The 23,545-nt window shown below is 44.4% G+C and overlaps 1 protein-coding gene across 1 annotated transcript in view; it reads right to left on the reverse strand.

Moving 5' to 3' along the window:
• The window catches only part of KIAA2012, a 270,773-nt gene that overhangs the window by 56,092 nt on the left and 191,136 nt on the right, over positions 1-23,545 (reverse strand). The window contains exons 15-16 of the mRNA XM_082262270.1: positions 5,501-5,686; positions 899-1,009 (exon numbers count right to left, since the gene is read on the reverse strand). Of these exons, the coding sequence (XP_082118396.1) occupies positions 899-1,009; positions 5,501-5,686 (297 nt within the window). The remainder of the gene's footprint in view (positions 1-898; positions 1,010-5,500; positions 5,687-23,545) is intronic.

Here is a 23,545-nt window from a genome sequence, read left to right on the forward strand (position 1 = left end):
TATCTTCCTTTAGGGAAGCTTTGAAATGGCATGAGCATACACTTTATTATCAAAAGTATTGGGACACCTGCCTTTACATGCACATGAACTTTAATGGCATCCCAGTCTTAGTCCATAGGATTCAAAATTGAGTTGAACATTACAGCTATAACAGCTTTAACTCCTATGGGAAGGCTGTCCACAAGGTTTAGGAGTTTGTCTATGGGAATGCTTAACCATTTTTCCAGAAGCGCATTTGTGAGGTCAGGCACTAATGTGGACGAGAAGGCCTGGCTCGCAGTCTTTGCTCTATTTCATCCTAAAGGTGTTCTATCGGGTTGAGGTAAGGACTCTGTGCAGGCCAGTCATGTTCCTCCACCCTAAACTCGCTCATCCATGTCTTTATGGACCTTGCTTTGTGCACTGGTGCACAGTCATGTTGGAACAGGAAGGGACCATCCCCAAACTGTTTCCACAAAGTTGGGAGCATGAAATTGTCCAAAATGTCTTGGTATGCTGATGCCTTAAGAGTTTCCTTCACTGGAACTAAGGGGCCAAACCCAACCCCTGAAAAACAACCCCAAACCATAACCCCCCCTTCACCAAATGATTTGGACCAGTGCACAAAGCAAGGTCCATAAAGACATGGATGAGTTTGGGGTGGAGGAACTTGACTGGCCTGCATCTCAGCCCGATAGAACACCTTTGGGATAAATTTCTAGATTGGTGAAACCTTGTGCACAGCCTTCCCAGAATGGTCGAAGCTGTTATAGCTGCAAAGGGTAGCCCAACTCAATATTGAACCCTATGGACTAAGACTGGGATGCCAGTAAAGTTAATGTGCGTGTCAAGGCAAGCGTCCCAATACTTTTGGTAATATAGTGTGTATAAAGCCAGCTTATAACTTACAAAAACATACCTGCACCAGACGTGGAGACTGATTGATTGCTCCATTATTTTGTAAATCGCTTTCTTCAGTGACGGCATCAATATCTTGAAGAATAAATGCAGCATTGTTGTTTAAGCTTTCCTGTAATAATATATAACCTGGTATGTTAGACTGAATAATAAAATCTTTGTCTTGCATATGCTATCTGTAAGAAAAAAACAAGATAATAAAAGATAGTGTAGCGGGGTTAAACATGCCTAAAGACACTGTTTGATATGTGGGAAGGAACTAGGCTCCCTCTAGTGGTAGCTGCATGGAATTTCCCGGGCTGTGACTTCCTTTTCACAAGATGAAGAAACTACATCTCCCAGGCTGCTTTGCAAGATCCAGGAACTAGGCTCCCTCTAGTGGTAGCTGCATGGAATTTCCCGGGCTGTGACTTCCTTTTCACAAGATGAAGAAACTACATCTCCCAGGCTGCTTTGCAAGATCCAGGGTGCACGGCTGCACCGCACGGCACTATGGGGGAGGTTATTTAAAGGAAGAGAGAAGCGCGCGAAGGGGGGGCCTTTCTGCGCTGGACTCTGAGGAACCAGCGAGCGAGAGTGAAGGACTGACACTGGATATTGGGCCAGAGCCTTTTAGCCTGGAGGGACGACGTGGAACCGTCCCATCTCAAGCACGAGGCACATTCCTGGAGGTCATACTGCTGTTTGCCGAGACCGGAAGTCATCCGCCAGAAGGACCCCGCGCGGCTGGCATATAGCCAAAGGACTGAGACCGCAGTGGAAGCGCGCGAAGGAGAAACTTCTGTTGGTGAGAGGGCACATGCCCAATAACTGACTTTATCTGCTGAAGAGACAGTTTTATCTACAGATAGCGGTAGCGCAGCAGGAGGTGATAAAACCCCGGGGTTTATCACCATACTCTCTCAGGAGACTCATAGACAAACAATAAGGTCTGTAAAGGAGTTGCCAGAGGCTTATCTCTCTCGCAGAAGTTATTGCTCAGTTACGCAGACACCCTGCGGTGACAACTAACAGCTCGTTGTTTTCTCTCTCTTGATCTTTATTCCTAATCTGGATTACAAATGAGCTCTATTCAATAACCTTGCTAGCGAAGATCAACAAGAAAGAAGAGAACTCTGGGGGAGGGACTCAGATAGGCCCACCTACCTGGTACTGTGTCTAGCCTTAATGCAGGAGGAGTGTGGGGGTATTCTTTTACCTTTTTAAAGCTGTTTTAAATAACCTTTTATGGACTTGTATTGTATTGTATTGTATCTCCCCTATTCAATTTGATATATAGTAAACTAAGTTTGGTTAATTACAATCTTGTGCGTTGTTCCATTGTGTCACCCAGAAGGACTACTATTCAAGAAGGTAACAAGGTATTGTTGCATAGTGAAGTATTGTATTCCAACCTGTGTATCTATTTGATAGTCCAGTCCTATTCTGGGTCAGTTGTGCCTGAGGAGGGATCGAGCCAATTTGATTGGGTTGTTAGGCAGGGTGTAGACCCAATAATATAATCAGCAGCTCCTGCGGGGGTGGTGCTACAATAGTAACACGGCAGGCAGGTATTTTATATTTATGTGGAAAGGAGCACAAATCAAACTAATAATAACCTCAGTTCATATTTCATCATTGCAATTGTGTGACACCAGGCATGAATTTCCCTTCTAATAACAAGCTTAAATAATAAGAACAATGACAAAGAAAATAAACATAACAATAGGTAGCCTCAGCAACATTCGATTCATGTTCCTTGCCTGAAAGTAAACATAAATCGTATTGGTTATTACGTATACCTATAATTTAAACACAATCATTTACTATATGACCAAATGCACACTGGATGTTATCACTGGACGTGTCAGTAGAAAGCTGTAGCTGTAGAAGGATTTTTTCAGCTGTTTTGCAGTAGCGTTTTTTTAGCATTTTTTTGCGTATTTTTTAGTTTTTTTCCGCTGTAGCGTTTTTTAGCTTTTTTTTTTTTTTTTTTAGCAAAACTGAACTCCCACGAAAGTTCATGACTCAAAAACGTTTATAAATGCAGAATAGCTGCGTTTTTAGGCTTCATGCACACTGAACGTTTTCAAAACATCAGCAGAAAGCTGTAGCTGTAGAAGGATTTTTTCACCTGTTTTGCAGTAGCGTTTTTTAGCATTTTTTAGCATTTTTTTTTTAGCTTTTTTTTTCAGCTGTAGCATTTTTTTTTTTATAGCAAAACTATACTCCCGCAAAAATTCATGACTCAAAAACGTTTATGAATGCAGAATAGCTGCGTTTTTAGGCTTCATGCACACTGAACGTTTTCAAAACATCAGTAGAAAGCTGTAGCTGTAGAAAGCTTTTTCTAGCTTTTTTGCAGTAGCGTTTTTCAGCGCTTTTTTCAGCTGTAGCATTTTTTAGCTTTTTGTTTTTTAAGCAAAACTATATTCCCACAAAAGCTCATGACTCATAAACTTTGATAAATGCGGAATAGCCGTGTTTTTCAGCGTTTTTAGGCCTCATGCACACTGGACAATATCAAAATGTGAGTAGAAAGCTGTAGCTGTAGAAGGCTTTTTTCAGCTTTTTTGCAGTAGCGTTTTTTTATTTTTTTTTCAGCTGTAGCGTTTTTTAGCTTTTTTTTTAGCAAAACTATAGTCCCACAAAAGCTTATGGATCAAAAACGTTGATAAATGCCAAATAGCTGAGTTTTTTGGCGTTTTTCAGAGTTTTTAACCGTTTGCCGACCGCCGCAAGTACATATACTGCGGTGGTCAGCCCCGTGCAGGCAAAGTGACGTACCGGTACGTCACTCGTCTGTGAGCCAACAGGGGGCGAGCGCGCGCCGCCGGAGGCGCGCTCCCGCCCCGCTCGTTCACGGACACCTCTGCGCGAGAGTCACTCGCGATCGTCAGTTACAGAGGGAGAAAGGCAGGCGGCTAATGTAAACAAAGCCGTCTGTCATTCTCCCCTGAGTAACAGCAGAGATCATACGGTCCTGCTATGTAGGACCGTAGATCTCTGCTGTTACATGAAAAGCCACATCCAATCACAGTTAGAATCACGCCCCTAGGGACACACTTAACCCCTCCTTCTCAAATAAAGTTAACCCCTTCCCTACCAGTGTCATTTTTACAGTAACAGTGCATATGTATAGCACTGATTACTGTAGTAATGTCACTGGTACCCCCAAAAGTGTCAAAAATGTCAGTCAGGGGTCCGATCTGTCTGCTGCAATGTCGCAGTCCCGCAAAAAAAATCGCAGATCGCCGCCATCACTCGTTAAAAAAAAAAAAACAACAAAAATGACAAAAATCTTTCCCTTAGTTAGTAAACGCAATAACTTTTGCGCAAACCAATCAAAATACGCTTTTTGCTATTTTTTTTTTTACCAAACATATGTAGCAGAAAACAAATTGGCCTAAAATGTTAAAAAATTTTGATTTTTAAATTTTTATTTGGGGAATTTCATATAAAAAAAATGTGAAAAATATTGTTATTTTTGCAAAATTGTTGCTCTTTTTTTGTTTATAGCGCATGATCAAAAAATCGCACAGGTGATCAAATACCACCAAAAGAAAGCTCTGTTTGTGGGAAAAGAAGGACGTCAAATTAGTTTGGGTACAGCGTCGCACGACTGTGCAATTGTCCGTTAAATTCACGCAGTGCCGAATCGCAAAATAGGCCCTGGTCAGGAAGGGGGTAAAATCTTCCGGGGCTTAAGTTGTTAATACTAATTATTTTATTCTCTTACACAAAGACCTTTAAAAAAGGGCCAGCTGTTAGATGTGAAACTCTACAGTGCTGTTAGTCTAACACTGGGAACTTGCTTAGAGGAGGGAACAGGGTACAGGGATGACTATTATGTGTGTTGTTGCTCCTTTCTCATCAAGTCTGCAGGCGGGGGCCTTGGGAGATCACCAAACTGTATTTATTTGTAATGGAGAAAAGTAATGCTGCCCTTACACTTTTAGGGGGCAGTTGTTAATGCATGTTCTGTTTGCCCACAGGGAAAGCCATCTGTTAAATACTCCATAACCCTGTAATGTCTGCTCTCTGAAGCCGGGAACATGGGGCCAGAGGGTGCAATACCTAACTTGGACCCTCTTTCTTACCGGTCCAATCATTCTCATGTCTTCTTTCCAAAAAGTGGTTGGACAGTAAGGTCAGTCCGACCCAAAGACATTTGGAAACAGTCAGATCAACAACAATCCACTCCTATGGGTATCCTAAACAGCAATTTCAGGTAACCAATGAATTATATCAGTAATCTATTAATACTGTACATCAAAGATTATAACACCAAGTTTATGAAGTTTACTCGGTTTACTTTAATTAGATACCATTGGTTGTATGTATATAAAATATGCGTCTATGTGGAACTGCTCATCTGTGCTGAAAGTATGCTCACTGTGTGTCCCAGCACGGTGACCAAACTGTCACAGAACCCTCCTGGTCTTTGTTAATATTGGGAGTTTCCCGTCATGTGACCACGATGACAGCCAACCACAGCAGTCATATGGTTGGGAAGACCGGCTCCCAGCGATAGGAGCCTCACTGCATGTGTCTTCTGTAACAAAGAACCTCCTTGCTCACAGTTTTGTTATTTAGACTGTAGTTGTACTTTAAGGTTACTCACCTGGCTGTTCATTGTAGCAGAAGTGTCTGTAGACCTGGCCTCCAAATTTCTGAATTCTCCCCTGGTCCCAGTAATAGATTCTGTTTTCTCATCACTCTGCACCTCTTTCTTGTTTTCTTCACCTTCTTCTCTTTTCTCATTGTTCTTCTCATGAATCTCTTCAGTGACAGACTGCTGATAAGACACCTAGAAAAAAAAAGAATTGTAGATATTTCAGGTTCATAGCTTATAGAAGTATAGAATGAAGAAATTAGGGTAAAATACCATGTAGTGTATACTATCATGCCTATATGCAGGGCCAGGACAAGGGGTTGGCAGGAGGGACGGCTGCCTTGGGCATTGTGGTATTATATGAGGTGGGGGTGGGGGGGCACCACAAGGAGATTGGGGGGGGGGATTTGTGTTGGAAGGGGTAATTTTGGATGCAGCAGGGGGTAAGTATTGTTCCAGGAGAGGAAATTTGGGGGGATGCTAAGAGTGGTGATTTAGAGGGATTTGTGTTGGGAGGGGGATGGGGAGAAGAAAATTTGTGCTAGCAGGGAAATTTGTGCTGGGGGGGGAGGGTTTGAAGTGTGGGGGGGAGTTGTATTTTAATAGGGGAAGTTTCAGGGGTAGATGATTTGTGCTAGGAGGGATAATTTTTTTTCTTGGGAGGGGGAAAAGATTTGTGCTCAGTAGGGGGGGAATTTCAGCAGGGAGGCAGATTTACACTGGGAGGAGGGGGAGTTTATGTTTAGGGTGTAGGCATACAGATTCGTGCTCAGTATTTTGTTTTTTTTGGGGGGGGGGTTGCTGACACATAATGCTTATACATCTTGCGGGGCGGTGGCGGGGTGCAGTATGGCATGTTCGCCCTGGGATCTAGGTGACCTTGTCCCTGGCACTGCCTATACACATGGCCAACACATTTCAACAGAGGTACAAAGACAACATTATTAATGAACTGGGCCACACATACTTTCAGGCCCCGTTCACACTGGGGCGATCCGACTTCCCGGGGCGACCTCCGAGGTCGTGGTGCGAGCAGCGCGCCGTGACCTCGGAGCGGCCGCCACGGACTTCATAACATTGAAGTCTATGACGGTCGCTCCGGGTCGCCCCAAAGAAGCTCCGGACCCTTTTTCTAAGTCAGAGCGACTTGTGTCGCTCCTATTAGAACGGGTCCGCAGCTTCACTATGGAAGGCGACCTACAGCGACCTGTGAGGCGACCAGGTCGCCTCACAGGTCGCCCCAGTGTGAACGGGGACTTAGATCATTCAGTGGACTGTCTTTGCTCAGCTATATATATAAATAAATACACTATAAAATGTAATATTTAACTATCGACATTTTTCCTATACTGTTGTTAAAGGGTATGTGCACTTTTAGTTTACTTACCCTAGGTGAGTGCCATAACCACCACCCAGTGTGCATGAGAAGAAGGACCTAAACATATGTACTATTTAACTAGCAAAATGGTTATACAGCTCTACCTCTTCCATCCCTATAACTCTATAATATAGCATTTGTTTTTTTTTAAAAGATAGTTTAAAGGGAAAAGTAGTGGTGTAACTAGAAGGATAGCATGGTCACATCCTTTGCCTACAAAATTTGTCCCTCTTTCTCATCTCAGAAAGTTGGGAGGTATGTACAAGTTGTAAATAAATACATACAGTACTAACATAGCAAGCACAGTATTTATCAATTTTTGTAAATTTAATATAGGTAATTATACAGCAGCTTAGATTTATTTCATTTTATGTATTTAAAGAACAGTGTAGAATTGATCTTTTTTTGTTTGACCTTTAGGCATGCACAAGAGTGGTTGGCAATGTCCATGCTGCATCAAAGACATTCGTTTTGATTTCTACTATACTCTAGAATCATAATCTGGTTCTTACAGGCAGAATAATGTTTTAAATAAAGGCCATTGATTTTAGGTGATTTCTTTTTTTTACTGATATTGACCATAGTAGCTGTTTGTAGGAACACATGATCTATTCATAGTGTTTTTTCATTTATGATATGACTGGGGCATAGCAACATTGAAGTTGCAAGAAGATGTTCCCTCCTTGCCATCCCAGAAAGTTGAAAGGTTTGCTAGCTTGATGATTACAGTAGTTGTAGACTGTAAATCTTGCCAAGTAACATATTCGGAGGGAGGGCAAATCCCACAGCTGTTGCCCTTACTGTACATCTAAGACAGAACCAGGCCTAGGGGCAGCACTTCTCAAAGGGCAGAAGGTTAATAGCTTGTATTCTTTTCCCAGCAAAAAGGTTAGCACCTGGAAAGATCTTGTTATCTGCTGCAATCAATCAGAAATCCCATAATATTTTTTAAATTATCATTTAGAAAATAGAAATAAATATTTCATAGTTTCATTCACTTTACATAAGCTTTTTGTGCATACATTTTATTTAAGTGTCTTAGGGCTTCTTTACACAGCTTTATTTAGCCATGTCAAACTAAGTAGATTCCCTTTAACCTCAATTGTTCAGTGTGGAACAAAGCTCTTTCATACAGGCTTTCCGATCAGGTCCGCCTGTCAGTTTTTCAGGCGGACCTGATCGGATGCTCCATGCACCCCTATGGGGCAGCAGATGTCAGCGGTGACATCTCCGCAGACACCCACTGCTCTCCGATCTGATCCTGTCCGTGAAATCCAGACAGATGAAAACCCTATTTTCCATCCTTCTGGCGGATCGGATAGGATGAAAACGGAGAGGCAGTCTGTTTTCATCCGATCTCCCATAGAGGAGAGTGAGGATCTGACAGCTCCATCTCTGCAAAGTAAGGGCTCTTTCACACGGGCGATCCGATCAGATCCGCCTGTCAGTTTTTTAGGCGGATCTGATCGGATCCTCCATGCAGCTCTATGGGGCAGCGGATGTCAGCGGAGAAACCTCCGCTGACACCCGCTGCCATCCGTATCCGATCCTGTCCGTGAAATCTGGACGGATGGAAACCCTATTTTTCCATCCGTTCAGGTATCGGATCGGATGAAAGCAGACAGCCGGGCCGAAATCCCATGTGAAAGGACTCTAAGGCTATGACTAATCTACTTTGTGTTGGGTTTTTGTTGAGGATGCAGCGTGGCTTATTGTAGATGCCCTTGAAATGAAGGAAAAGCAGCCATGTTGCATTGAAAACTAAAAGCTAGCATTTAACAGCAATTAAAATTTTAGTCAAAATTTTAAATTATTAGTTGGGTAAATGTAACATTTGTTTTTGCAGTGACAAGAGAATTTGAAGTAGTTAATGTGTTTTTTTGTTTGATAAAGCCTATTCCTTACAGAATTGAATCTTAAAAGGCAACAAATTTTTGAAGTACTTTGGAATGTCATATGTCAAGTCATCAGATGTACTGAGAATACACTTTTTTTGTACAAATGTTCATACGAACTTTCATTTGAAAACCTTCTAGTGTATGGCCAGCAGTGGCAATGGATGGCTAAGGAGAAAACTGTCATATGGTGAGTTTTTGAAAAAAAAAGGGTGTGCAAGGGGTGTGCCGGATGTGCCCTGTGCACACCCTAATCACCCCATGCGCATTAGCATTATCGCTGTGTGCTGGTGGGGAGATGGGAAATATCTCCCTCTAACCAGTTCTGTCATTAATTGCTACTGTACTTCTTTCACTGTACCATCTCTGCCAACAGAATGTGTGTGTATACACTCATGCAGGTGTGTTTGCGCTATAGGGTGCACACCTGTCAGGAAAGGAATCAGCATTCAGCAACAATAGAATGCTGGATGCAGAGCAGGTGTGTCACCACGCCCATCTCCCCAGCCCTGGCCCTATATAAGACACTCTCTGGCTGTGCTTCAGTGCTGGTTTATCATCAGCTCCTGTACCCGTGACCTGTTCGATTGCCTGTTGTTCCTGTTTATCCCGGCTAGCTCCTTTGACTTACCTGCATCTCTCCTTCGTTTGACCTCGGCTTGCCTGACCACCCCTTACTCTAAAAGACACCTCTGCTGGATCTCCTGTGTACCGACCTTGGCTTGGATCCCACGGACTCTCTCTCTTGTGCGGCCCTCTGTACCTTCATCTCCTCGGACTGATTATCTGTGTATGACCCTCGGCCTGGCATTAACCTTTGTCTCTTTTCTCTGAGCATCTATAGATCTCCTGGAAGCGGTCCTGAATCACCATCCATCCATCCATCCGGGATCCATCCGCATCCAGTGCTCCTTGGGACGTGTCATCTCCTGTTTCACCACCAGGGGTGATCCGCACCGAGCTGCAAGGGAAGCCCTCTCAGCACTTCGGCCTCCACCAAGGTAACTGACAGCATAAACCAGCCATGTCAGAGGCCGACAGAGGTGCTTCCCCGCTCGAGGCTCTGTGCCAACAGGTTTCAGCCCTGACCCAGGCCGTACAAAGACTACAAGATGGTTACTTCCAGCTGGAAGGTCGGGTACTTAACCTAGCCGGCTCCTCCTCCCCGACGGACCCTACTCAGCCTGCCACTAGCTCGCTACCGGCTCCGTCCCAACCGGATCAAACTAGCTCTGCCCATTCAGTTTCAGCTCCGCCACCAGAGCCACGGGTGCCCACGCCAGACGCTTCCGTGGGGAGCGAAGGAAGTTCAGGGCCTTCAAGAATGCCTGTTTGTTATATCTGGCTCTCCAGCCCAGGACCTTCTCCTCTGAATCCGTTAAAGTAGGGTTTATAATTTCCCTATTGGCTGACGAACCTCAGACTTGGGCACACAACCTCCTGGAACAGAAGAGCCCGATCCTAAATTCCGTAAGCTCCTTCTTTGAGGCTATGGCCCAATTATATGAAGATCCCCAGCGCACGGTCACCGCAGAGTCTGCCTTACATGCCCTACAACAGAACAAACGCCCGGCCGAGGACTACACTGTAGATTTCCGTAGGTGGGCAGCCGACACGGACTGGAATGAGGCAGCATTGAAGTATCAGTACCGACATGGCCTCTCTGAAGCTCTAAAGGACGAGCTTGCTCGAGTAGAGACACCAGCATCCTTGGAAGATTTAATCTCCCTTGCCATCCAGATGGACAGGCGTCTCCGGGAAAGACGCTCAGAATGCCTCCAGGGGGCTCGAGCTACTTGGGTCATGCCTAAGGTTCCATTTGCTGCCTCTCCTCTTCCTGGACCAGCTGTCAATGCCTCTGCAGATTGTGAACCCATGCAGATTGGGCTAATTTGTTCCTCCCTAACCCCCGAAGAGCGACAACGTCGCCACCAGGCGAACCTCTGCCTATACTGTGGAGCTCCTGGCCATTTTCTCCGCAACTGTCCTGTGAGGCCTAGTAAGTGCTATTCACGGTCTGTTCTGAACTGTCAGGTCTCTGAGCCGTCCCCTGCTCACCTTACCCTTCCTGTCTCCCTACAGGTAGCCGAAGAGAGGATCCAGCTGACGGCAATTATTGACTCCGGAGCTTGTAGTTGTTTCCTGGACTGCACTCTAGCTAAGAAACTAGGAGTCCCCCTGCAAGTTAAGGAGCAACGGCTTCAAGTCTTTCTGGCCGACGGGTCCTTGCCTAGCTCCGGACCCGTGACCAAAGAGACCTATCCGGTTCTTACTATCACAACCCCGGGCCATCAAGAGTTCATCCGCTTCGATGTCTTGTCCTCTCCCTTATTCCCGGTAATCCTAGGCCTACCTTGGCTCCAGGCTCACAATCCCCAAATTGATTGGGTAAAGAAGAAGATCTCCTTCTCATCCAAATACTGCCAGGATCACTGCTTCCCTCCTGGACCCAATGCCCCTGCCGCTTGTCTAGCCGTCCAGCCGGGCCCAGACCCCCTTGAAGACCTTCCTGAAGCTTATCGGGACTTTAGGGATGTATTTGACAAGAAAAAGGCTGATGTTTTACCCCCTCACAGGCCCTACGACTGCCCTATTGAACTTCTCCCAGGGGCAGAGATCCCTTTCGGAAGAATATTTCCCCTGTCTGAGAAGGAATTGGAAACTCTTCGAACCTATGTCAATGAAAACTTGGAAAAGGGGTTCATCAGGCCCTCATCCTCTCCAGCGGGTGCTGGAATCTTCTTTGTTGAGAAGAAAGATGGCACATTAAGACCCTGCGTTGATTACCGGGAGCTCAACAAGGTGACCATCAAGAACCGCTATCCTCTCCCTTTGATTCCAGAGTTGTTTCAGCGCTTCCGGACTGCCCGGGTCTTTACTAAATTAGACCTCCGAGGGGCATACAACCTTATCCGCATCCGAGAGGGGGACGAGTGGAAAACAGCATTCAGGACCCGGTTTGGCCACTTTGAATATATGGTCATGCCCTTCGGGCTGTGTAACGCCCCGGCCACTTTTCAACATTTGGTGAATGACATTTTTCGAGAGTTTCTGGACAACTTCCTAATTGTGTACCTAGATGACATCCTGGTCTTTTCTTCCACTCTGGAACTCCACCGGATCCACGTTAAGAAAGTACTAGCCACCCTGAGGAAACATGGGCTCTATGTGAAACTGGAGAAGTGTGAATTTGAGAGAGAGTCCATCCAGTTCCTAGGGCTCATTATCTCAACAGGGGGTGTATCTATGGATCCGCAGAAGGTGAAAGCAATTCTGGAGTGGCCAGCCCCCACAGACAAAAAAGGAGTTCAGCGATTTGTGGGTTTCGCTAACTTTTACAGAAGGTTTGTGAAGGGGTTTTCAACAATTATTACACCCATCACCCAACTTACGCGCCAGCAGATCCGCTTCCGCTGGTCACCGGAGGCTCAGTCAGCCTTCAATGAGTTAAAGAACCTGTTCGTGACCGCACCTATTCTCCAACATCCGGACCCAGCTTTACCCTACATCCTCAAAGTGGATGCCTCGGAAGTAGCCACAGGGGCTATCCTGTCCCAGCGACAAGGCCCAAAGGCCTTACTACATCCGGTAGCGTTCTTCTCTCGAAAAATGTCACCCCCAGAGAGGAATTACGATGTGGGGGACCGGGAACTCCTGGCCATTAAATGTGCCTTAGAAGAATGGAGGTACCTGCTGGAAGGTGCAATGCACCCTATTATGATATTCACGGATCACAAAAATCTAGAATATCTCAGGGCCGCTAGACGCCTAAGACCTCGGCAAGCCCGGTGGGCTTTATTTTTCTCACGCTTCAATTTCCATATCACCTACAGGCCAGGGTCGAAGAATGGAAAAGCGGATGCCCGGTCCCAGATGTTTCCAGACTCTCCCAGCACAACGGAGCCCAATACCATCTTGTCAGCTCAAAACTTTTTCCTGATCCACGCTGACCTACAAACCTCAATTCAACAAGCCTCTACCCAATGTACAGGACTTGAAGCCGAGTCTCTAAAGAAACGGAATGGACTCCTCTGGTACCAGGAAAAAATTTTTGTTCCCGCACAAGTGAGATTGATGGTCCTCAAAACCTTTCATGACCACAAACTTGCCGGACATTTTGGGGTGAGAAAAACCTACGAACTTATTCAACGCCGCTTTTGGTGGCCTCAACTGCACCAGGACTGCAGAATGTATGTGAATTCCTGCATTACGTGCCAACGGAGCAAAGGGGCAAAAGTCAAGTCATGGGGCCTGTTGAGGCCATTACCGATTCCTGAGCAGCCCTGGAAAGGTTTATCTATGGACTTTATAGTTGAGCTACCACCCTCAGAAGGGTTTACCACCATCCTAGTAGTCGTAGATCGACTTTCAAAAATGGCTCATTTCCTGCCCATGGTGGGCACTCCTTCTGCCTTGGAAACAGCCAACGCATTCATCAAAGAGGTGGTCAGGTTACATGGACTTCCGAATAATATAGTATCAGACCGAGGCGTTCAATTTACCTCTAGATTTTGGAAGGAGCTCTGCAAGGCCTTGGCGGTTGGAGTGTCCCTGTCCTCTGCCTACCATCCACAAAGCAACGGGCAGACGGAAAGAACAAATCAAACTCTAGAACAGTACCTCCGATGCTTTTGCACCAGCTCTCAGGACAACTGGGTCTCCCTGCTCCCATGCGCAGAATTCGCTTACAATAATTCTGTACACTCCGCAACCAACCAAACCCCGTTTTGGGCTAATTATGGCTTCCATCCTTCTTTCTTGCCCAACTTGGACCAGGAAATCACGGTTCCCGCAGTCCTGGATCATCTGGCTGCCATTAAAGCTAATTTTCAGTTACTACAGGACAATATTCAGAAAGCCCAACAGGATTATAAGAAATTCTTTGACCTCAAACGGAAGGTGAACCCTGCACACAAGGTGGGAGATAAGGTCTGGCTCTCGTCAACTAATTTAAAACTTTCTTGCCCATCCAAGAAGTTGGGGCCAAGATTCATTGGTCCTTTCGAGGTCAAGAGAGTGGTGAACCCTGTGGCCTTTGAATTAGTCTTGCCCGGTTCTTTCAAAATTCACCCGGTGTTTCATGCCTCGCTACTGAAGCCCGCAATACCGAGCCCATACCCGGGGAGAGAAGAGGTACCACCTCCTCCAGTTGCAGTGGAAGGCGAGCCTGAATTTGAGATTGAGACTATCTTAGATTGCCGACGGAGAGGCAATCGCACTCAATACTTAATTAAATGGAAAGGATACCCCCCGGAGGACAATTCCTGGGAACCATTGGATAATATCCATGCTCCTAAGCTTCTGAGAGAATTTCATAGCAAATTTCCGGAAAAACATGGTCAGAGGGCATCCAGAGGCTGCCCCTCGGGGGGGGGGCACTGTCAGGAAAGGAATCAGCATTCAGCAACAATAGAATGCTGGATGCAGAGCAGGTGTGTCACCACGCCCATCTCCCCAGCCCTGGCCCTATATAAGACACTCTCTGGCTGTGCTTCAGTGCTGGTTTATCATCAGCTCCTGTACCCGTGACCTGTTCGATTGCCTGTTGTTCCTGTTTATCCCGGCTAGCTCCTTTGACTTACCTGCATCTCTCCTTCGTTTGACCTCGGCTTGCCTGACCACCCCTTACTCTAAAAGACACCTCTGCTGGATCTCCTGTGTACCGACCTTGGCTTGGATCCCACGGACTCTCTCTCTTGTGCGGCCCTCTGTACCTTCATCTCCTCGGACTGATTATCTGTGTATGACCCTCGGCCTGGCATTAACCTTTGTCTCTTTTCTCTGAGCATCTATAGATCTCCTGGAAGCGGTCCTGAATCACCATCCATCCATCCATCCGGGATCCATCCGCATCCAGTGCTCCTTGGGACGTGTCATCTCCTGTTTCACCACCAGGGGTGATCCGCACCGAGCTGCAAGGGAAGCCCTCTCAGCACTTCGGCCTCCACCAAGGTAACTGACAACACCCTAATGCAATAGGCTGTGCACACCTAGGTGTTGAAGCACTGGGACGTGGCACAGTGGGGTTAATTTACTTATACTTAGTGACAAAATCTGGTGCAGCTCTGCTTAGAATAGAAACCAATCAACGTCCAAGTTTTTTGTCAAAGTTTAGCTGAACAAGCTGAAATTAGAAAATGATTGGCTGCCATGCACAGCTGCACCAGGTTTTGCACTCTCCAGTTATAGTAAATCAACTCCAGTGCTTGCTTGCTAGTAACAGACTTTTTTTCTTCATACATTTTATTTGTTTCCCTTAACCACTTGCCTACTGGGCAATTAAACCCTCTTCCAATTTTCAGCTTTTAGCGTTGTCGCACTTTGAATGACAATTGCTCGGTCATGCAATGATGCGCCCAAATTACATTGTTATAATTTTTTTCACACAAATAGAGCTTTCTTTTGGTGGTATTTAATCACTACTAGGGTTTTATTTTTTGCTGAACAAACAATAAAAGACCGGAAAAAAACAAAAAAACAAAAACAGTTTTTATAGTTTGCTATAAAATAATTTTGTAATTAGGTAATTTTTCTATTTCATTGATGGGCTCTGATGAGGTAGCACTGATGGGCACTGATAGGCTGCACTGATGGGCAGTGATAGGCTGCACTGATAAGGCGGCACTGATAAGGTGACACTGGTGGGCACTGATTGGTGGCACTGATGGGCGGCACTGGGGGATGACACTGATAGGCAGCACTGATGATGAGGCACTGATTGGCAGGACTGGTGGGCATTGATAGGTGGCACTGATAGGTGGCACTGGTGGGAACAGATGATGTGGCAGTGGCTCTCCCTCTTCAGGATCAATGTCCCTCTGACAGCAGCTGATGATCGGCTTTTTTTTCTCCTCACGCTGTCAGCGTGAAAAAAAATAGCTGATTACTGCCTCTGTCATTGGCTGACAGCTGATCACATGATAACTTGGCTTGGACCGGCCCCTTATTTCGATCTGTGATCAGCTGAGTCCAATTGAGTCCAGTATATATGTATATGCTTTGTACTCTTTATATGATAGGTGACTGGAGAGGCGACACGGCTGTGGCGGAGGCTGAATGAGTAAATTCGAGTATACTGTTAAAAGTCTATACCCACAAAGAGGTAAACTACTGAACGAGGATTAGACAGTTATGATATTATTCTATATCTTAATTCCGATGGGTGATTTCCTGCATGATGGTAGTGAGTAGGAGTATATCCATATCTGTGACGCTGACCCACCAGGGGGAGCCCGCCGCAAGAGTGTCATGTCTAAGATCAGATGATATCTGATTACAGAAGGAGATCTGAGAGGGCGGGGACTAGTAAAGCAATGACAGGTCTTTAGTCATCGCTTCCGGCGCGGCCTCGTCACGGCCGGAAATGACACGATGAGACAACGCCACAGTCCACCAACGAGTCCGTCTATAATACCAAGGTCGTCACTTCCGGTGTGACGTTGTCGCAGCCGGAAGCGACGCGAGGAGGTAATATTACCACTGATTGGAACCCCAGCGAGGAAGTGTACTATCCCGGACTCCGGAATGACCGGAAGTGATGTGGCCACATCGCGCCACCACCGACCACAATCACAAACAATTAACCATCACTTGTAAAATATGTTTGAGCGCCAAAACGAACAAAGAGGGTGGATCCCCCCCCCCTCCTTCCTCCTATATATACTCCGGACAAAACACACAACAGGTAGGCAGGTGGTAACACGTACGGTGATACAGAGGTAAGTGACAGGGGCTCCATACCAATAGAAGGGATTATTGGTCATCTGTTTGGACATTTCAAACAAGAATATCATGACTAATTCTACGCTCCTTATCCACATTTTGTAGGGCGTGGACAGCCCAGGACCCTGGGTCCATTTAACTGAAATATATGTTTATATAGGCCATATTTCCCTGCCTGGAGCACCCTTTAGTTTGAGGAGAGGTAGGTATAAGGATACTCCTCCCCTCCCCCTTCCCTTTCCCCCCCCCCCCTTCTCCCCCCCCTTTTTTTCCCCTTCCCCCCCTTGTTTCCTCCCTCCCCTTTTCCTCCCCTTTGTCCCCCCCTCTTCCCCCCCCCTTTCCCCCCCCCCCTCTTTTCTCCCCCTTTTTCTCTCTCTGTCTCCCCTTCCCATCTCTCTTTTTTTCTTTTTTCCCCCTCCCTTTCTTTTCCCCCCTCTTTTCCCTCCCCTCCTCCCTTCCTTCCAATATGTAATATATGTCCTCACAGATCTTGACTCTTTACCATAGTTATAACAATAACCCCTTATGTACCCCACCCCTCTCTGGGTCAACCCTACTGCCACCTAGGACAAGTAGATTGGGGATATTTTCCCTACAAACTGCATAGAGGTCTCTAAAAACCTGGCTCAAACGAGTGCAATAGTGACACCAAGTGAGTATTTATACGCTTTGTTTTAATCTCCTGATATAACTAGCAACTAGTCCTCTAGTATCCCCTCTACTTATCCAGATATGACTCTCGGAATATTCCCCATTATCCAATGATTAACTCATGGAATGGAGATCTTATGATTGTTATATGTGGCCAATAATACATAACATATATACTCACATTTCTAGATGGAATGTACCTGAGGGTCATTGCATATATGGATAAACAATCCAGGAAGAGGACAACTATCTGCTAAGATTGGAGTTATTTATGGCAGGTTGGTTATAAAATTAATAAATAGAGATTATATTAAAACCACTGGCGTCAGTATTGCAGACTTGGATGTATACCTATTGGCTCTCTTATTCACAGCCTTGACCTTGATGATACAACTACAATTCAACACATCGGATATATATACAAAAGTGTTTTACGTGACACCTATATAAATTCTGTATGGTAAATATGGAGATATTATCTTCCGAACATTATATGTACCGCCACAGCCCTGCCGCCCACACAAGTCACTGTTGAAAAGGGTCAGTATAAATATTAGAACCAAATATATATAAAGATTAGTTATACATCCTGTATTATCAAATGTATAAATTATTGTATATTCACTTATATTTATGTTACTTATAGAAACATCGGTCTGTTAGGGTCTCTCAGGCCCTGAGGAAGCCTTAAGCGAAACGCGTCGGCTTGCTGGGGACCTATCGTGACCGAATCCAGCTTGAGACCTACCCTCCACCTATACAGGCTTTGTTTTCTGCCTCTAAACCCTTATGGGATATGTTTCTATAATCACAGTGACATTATATTTTAATCATTGTATGTTGTAATTGTTCGTTAATATACACGCATGGTCATCCATGCTTGTTTTTTATATACTTTGATAAACTAATAAAATGTAATTTTGATTTTACTACTGGTTCTATTTTCTGATCCTTCCACTCCCACAGGCCCGTAAAGCCCCGTCTTTCTCTGTCCCAAAATCTGTTTTTTGAACCCTCAATAGGGGTAAGGGCCAATTTGGCACGGTAACTTTTTGTCTACAAATTGTAATCTGGGTGGATAATACACCTTTCTCTCCTCTTTCCTCCGTGTATACATGGGAGTGGTACGATCATATTATAATATTGTTATGTTGTTTAATTGAGTTTTGTGTATTCTGTTAGGTAAAACATTACTTGCATTTAGTATAATAGTAAGGAATATCGAATAGTCCCGACAATTCAAACGTCTAGGTGTTTCACCTACACGTTTACATATTAGCTGTCCCCCTTGTGTGTATGTAGGTGGAATTTACCATTAGGGATATGGCTGAATTTCTGGGGGAAGATTGGGAAGGTTATATGATCAAAATACAACAGGAATGCTCTGATACAACGAATAATGATGTTGAAATAGAGGTGGTTATTCAAAAATTACAGCGTGCACTAGAACGCAGAGCTAGCCTCTTCTGGCACATAAAATATTTTCAGAAATATATTTTGGAAGAATTAAACCCTAAAGGACTACGGATCCAGGTGTTTCCTAACATCTGGCAGATTAGTCCAGAATTTAAAATTCTATGGGAAAGTAATCTAAAAGCTTGTTCACGTAAAATGATGGAACTATTAATAGGATACTATCAAGATGAACAGACAACCATCAATGAGGAAATAAAAGCTATGCAACTAGAATACAAAGATATCTTTGCAAGAGCCACCTTTAAAGAAAAGGAAAAAGAGACGAAGGAACAGTTAGATACATTTACGAAGGAGTTAATTCAAAAAAAAGAACAAAAGTTTTCTAGAGATAAACTAGCCTTCGGGGCAGGGACAGCCTATGCATGGCCACAACATAGAAATAACTTTACAAAAAATTGGAGAGGACAGAGAAATAATAATAGAAGGAGAAATTATAATGACAGTGAATCTGACTCTAATATTTCACAATTTTCTATTTCCTCACGCACTTCGGAACACGCACGACCAAGGAATCGCACTTTAAGGAAGAGATCTAAGGCATCTGAAGAACACGGTGGTGTTGAAAAGAGAAGACTTGTGGAGGACACCACAGTCTCTCATTCTCTCTATAATCTTGGTGATGGTTCTGTTCACTCTTCTTCTACTATCTCACCTCTACTCCCCCAACCTACACCCATGGAAACAGGTAATATGAAACTTCGTGCAAGAACACAAGGAACAAATGACGGCACCATAGGTACACAACAAGCATTAATAACATCCTACGCAGGAGCTACAAATAACACCAATTTGGGTGCCACACCCAAACACACAAAAAGACAATGACTTGAAAAAGGAATACATTCACAGACACCTGATATAGAATCCACTGCCGAGTCAGCCTTCTCTATTATTAACCTGTCCTCTTATACCCCCACCCAGGACGAACTTGAGGTCCTACGTCGGGGTCTCAGTTTTTGCCCCGATAGTAACACAACACACTTTGACATTGTCAAGGATGTACAATTGTTCGCTAGAAAATTAACTTATCGTTATATTTTTGATAAAGAAAGACAGCAACTTAAAAAAGACAAAGAATTATCGGATCTATGGAAAGATTTCTCAGTTAAAGATTTTAGAGCATTAAAGGATCTTATCCAACTACTAGACGAGAATGATCCCTTCACTCCTTCAGACACAGAGGGAACCACAGTCGAAATAGAGTATGACGATATAGAGATAGAAGGGATACAAACACCTACTTATCAACATATGGATATGATCCAGACCCCTTCAATAAAGAAAAAATCTAATAGGTTTCCCCCTTTACAGACCAACTCAAACATATTAGCCTTCGTGAATAAGACCACAGCAGATATTAATCGTTTAAAAATTCGCAATTTTGGGAGAGATAATCTAAATGAGCATCTCCAACAAGCTCTTGAGTCACTCAGAAAAAATCCCCAGATTATAATAAAGCCCTCCGACAAGGGGGGCAATATTGTAATTATGGATCATTTACAATATCGCAATATGTGCTGGGACATCCTGAAAAATAGGGAGTGGTATAGGCCCATCAATGAGGAAAAGATGCTGTCTGCCCAAAACAAATATAGAGTATTGATTTGTGAAGCATATAATAATGGCGTAATTAACAAGGACACATACGAAGCAATAAAAATTAATTCACCTCGAGTGCCCACATTTTATGCACTGCCAAAAACACATAAAAATCAGCTAAATCCTCCAGGACGCCCAATAATATCGGGAATTGGGTCCTATACGGAACCCTTGAGTAAAATAGTGGATCAGTACCTCAAACCCCATGTAACTAGTTTGCCTTCTTTTATCCAGGATACACCAGACTTGTTAAGGGTGTTATATGATCAGGTAATGCCCCCAGGATGTATCATGATTGCATTGGATATCGAGGCTCTGTATTCCTCGATTCCACATGCACTCGGTCTACAGACAATTCAAAAGTTCTTAAATGAACGGGGTCCCCAAGCAAAAAGGTACAATCAATTCATTCTGGATGGGTTGGCACATATTTTGGAAAACAATGTTTTCACTTTTGACGGTTCCCATTTCATCCAGGTGCAGGGCGTGGCTATGGGCACATGTTGTGCCCCGGCCTACGCTAACCTGCACCTGGGTGGATGGGAACGAAACATTTTCAGTGATGAGGCCCTCTCTATGTACCTGAGCCACGTAGTTACGTGGCTCAGGTACATAGATGATGTCCTCATCATTTGGGATGGGGAGCTCGAACTTTTTGAAAACTTTTTTAAAAGGTTGCAAATTAACTCCTTTAATCTAAAATTCACTATGTCCTGGAGCAGACAGCAAATTGACTTCCTTGATACCACCCTCTATTTCGAAGAGGATGGAAGCATCGGATCAACGTTATTTCGCAAACCGACAGCAGGGAACACAATACTACATAATGATAGCTCTCACCCTAAAACCCTCATCAAAAGTATTCCCTACTCCCAATACCTCAGATTGAGGCGAAATTGTTCTAAAGATATGAATTTCAAAAGGGAGGCAGATAAATTAAAAATAAGACTGTTACAGAGAGGTTATAGTGCAACAACACTGAGAAAAGCATACAACAAAGCCAAAGCTAACACTAGGCATGACCTACTCTTCAAGGGAAAAAATGATAAAAAAACAAATGACAAGGTCAGATTGATCTCCACATACTCTAGGCAGCACAATGAAGTTCGTAGTATCTTACAAAAAAACTGGGAGATCCTGACGAGTGACCCAATCTTGAAAAAATACTTGGACGATTATCCCAACATTACGTATAAAAGAGCCAAATCCATAAGAGATGGTTTAGTTACTAGTCACTATCGGAGACCAACTGAAATGTCACGGAGCAAAGGTCTTTATAAATGCGGGTCATGTGATTTTTGCCCATACATCTTGGAAGGTGAATCCTTTGTGATGCCCAATGGTCATAAAAGATACATCAATCAGACAGTCACCTGCCAAACAAAGGCAGTAGTATATATTATGTTATGCCCATGTGGGGCGTTCTACGTGGGCAAAACAATAAGACCCCTGTGGAAAAGAATCTCAGATCATATTTCGTACATCAATAATGGCCAAATCAACACCCCCATAGGTGGCCATATTGGATTAAAACACAAATATGATTGTAGTATCGTCAAATTTACTGTATTAGATGTTATCCCCGAAGATACAAGGGGAGGTGACATTGACAAAAAAGTTCTGGCACGTGAGGCCAGATGGATATACGATTTAAGAGCGACTGTATACCCAGGTCTGAACGATGTGATTAGTTACAAACCTTTTTTATAGGAGACCTATTGCTTGGAACGCCCCCTCCCAAGCAATAACAATGGAAAACTGTATCTCCTCTTTCCCCGGCTTTCCCTTATCCCTACAGAACATTCCCCTAATGCACCAGAATGGGTTAATTAAATAATTACATGTGAAATAGGGACGACAATCTAAAAACAGACTATAAAACAATAGAGTCTATTTATTTATCTTTATTTTTATATGGTTTTTGCTATTTAAACACAAAATGTTCAAAAAAATGTGATTTTGCTTCTATGCAAAATATAGTATATATGTATATGCTTTGTACTCTTTATATGATAGGTGACTGGAGAGGCGACACGGCTGTGGCGGAGGCTGAATGAGTAAATTCGAGTATACTGTTAAAAGTCTATACCCATAAAGAGGTAAACTACTGAACGAGGATTAGACAGTTATGATATTATTCTATATCTTAATTCCGATGGGTGATTTCCTGCATGATGGTAGTGAGTAGGAGTATATCCATATCTGTGACGCTGACCCACCAGGGGGAGCCCGCCGCAAGAGTGTCATGTCTAAGATCAGATGATATCTGATTACAGAAGGAGATCTGAGAGGGCGGGGACTAGTAAAGCAATGACAGGTCTTTAGTCATCGCTTCCGGCGCGGCCTCGTCACGGCCGGAAATGACACGATGAGACAACGCCACAGTCCACCAACGAGTCCGTCTATAATACCAAGGTCGTCACTTCCGGTGCGACGTTGTCGCAGCCGGAAGCGACGCGAGGAGGTAATATTACCACTGATTGGAACCCCAGCGAGGAAGTGTACTATCCCGGACTCCGGAATGACCGGAAGTGATGTGGCCACATCGCGCCACCACCGACCACAATCACAAACAATTAACCATCACTTGTAAAATATGTTTGAGCGCCAAAACGAACAAAGAGGGTGGATCCCCCCCCCCTCCTTCCTCCTATATATACTCCGGACAAAACACACAACAGGTAGGCAGGTGGTAACACGTACGGTGATACAGAGGTAAGTGACAGGGGCTCCATACCAATAGAAGGGATTATTGGTCATCTGTTTGGACATTTCAAACAAGAATATCATGACTAATTCTACGCTCCTTATCCACATTTTGTAGGGCGTGGACAGCCCAGGACCCTGGGTCCATTTAACTGAAATATATGTTTATATAGGCCATATTTCCCTGCCTGGAGCACCCTTTAGTTTGAGGAGAGGTAGGTATAAGGATACTCCTCCCCTCCCCCTTCCCTTTTCCCCCCCCCCTTCTCCCCCCCCCTTTTTTTCCCCTTCCCCCCCTTGTTTCCTCCCTCCCCTTTTCCTCCCCTTTGTCCCCCCCTCTTCCCCCCCCCCTTTCCCCCCCCCCCTCTTTTCTCCCCCTTTTTCTCTCTCTGTCTCCCCTTCCCATCTCTCTTTTTTTCTTTTTTCCCCCTCCCTTTCTTTTCCCCCCTCTTTTCCCTCCCCTCCTCCCTTCCTTCCAATATGTAATATATGTCCTCACAGATCTTGACTCTTTACCATAGTTATAACAATAACCCCTTATGTACCCCACCCCTCTCTAGGTCAACCCTACTGCCACCTAGGACAAGTAGATTGGGGATATTTTCCCTACAAACTGCATAGAGGTCT

The sequence above is a fragment of the Pelophylax lessonae genome, assembly GCF_965119305.1.
Source record: "Pelophylax lessonae genome assembly, chromosome: 6".
In the NCBI taxonomy this organism is placed as follows: Eukaryota; Metazoa; Chordata; class Amphibia; order Anura; family Ranidae; genus Pelophylax; species Pelophylax lessonae.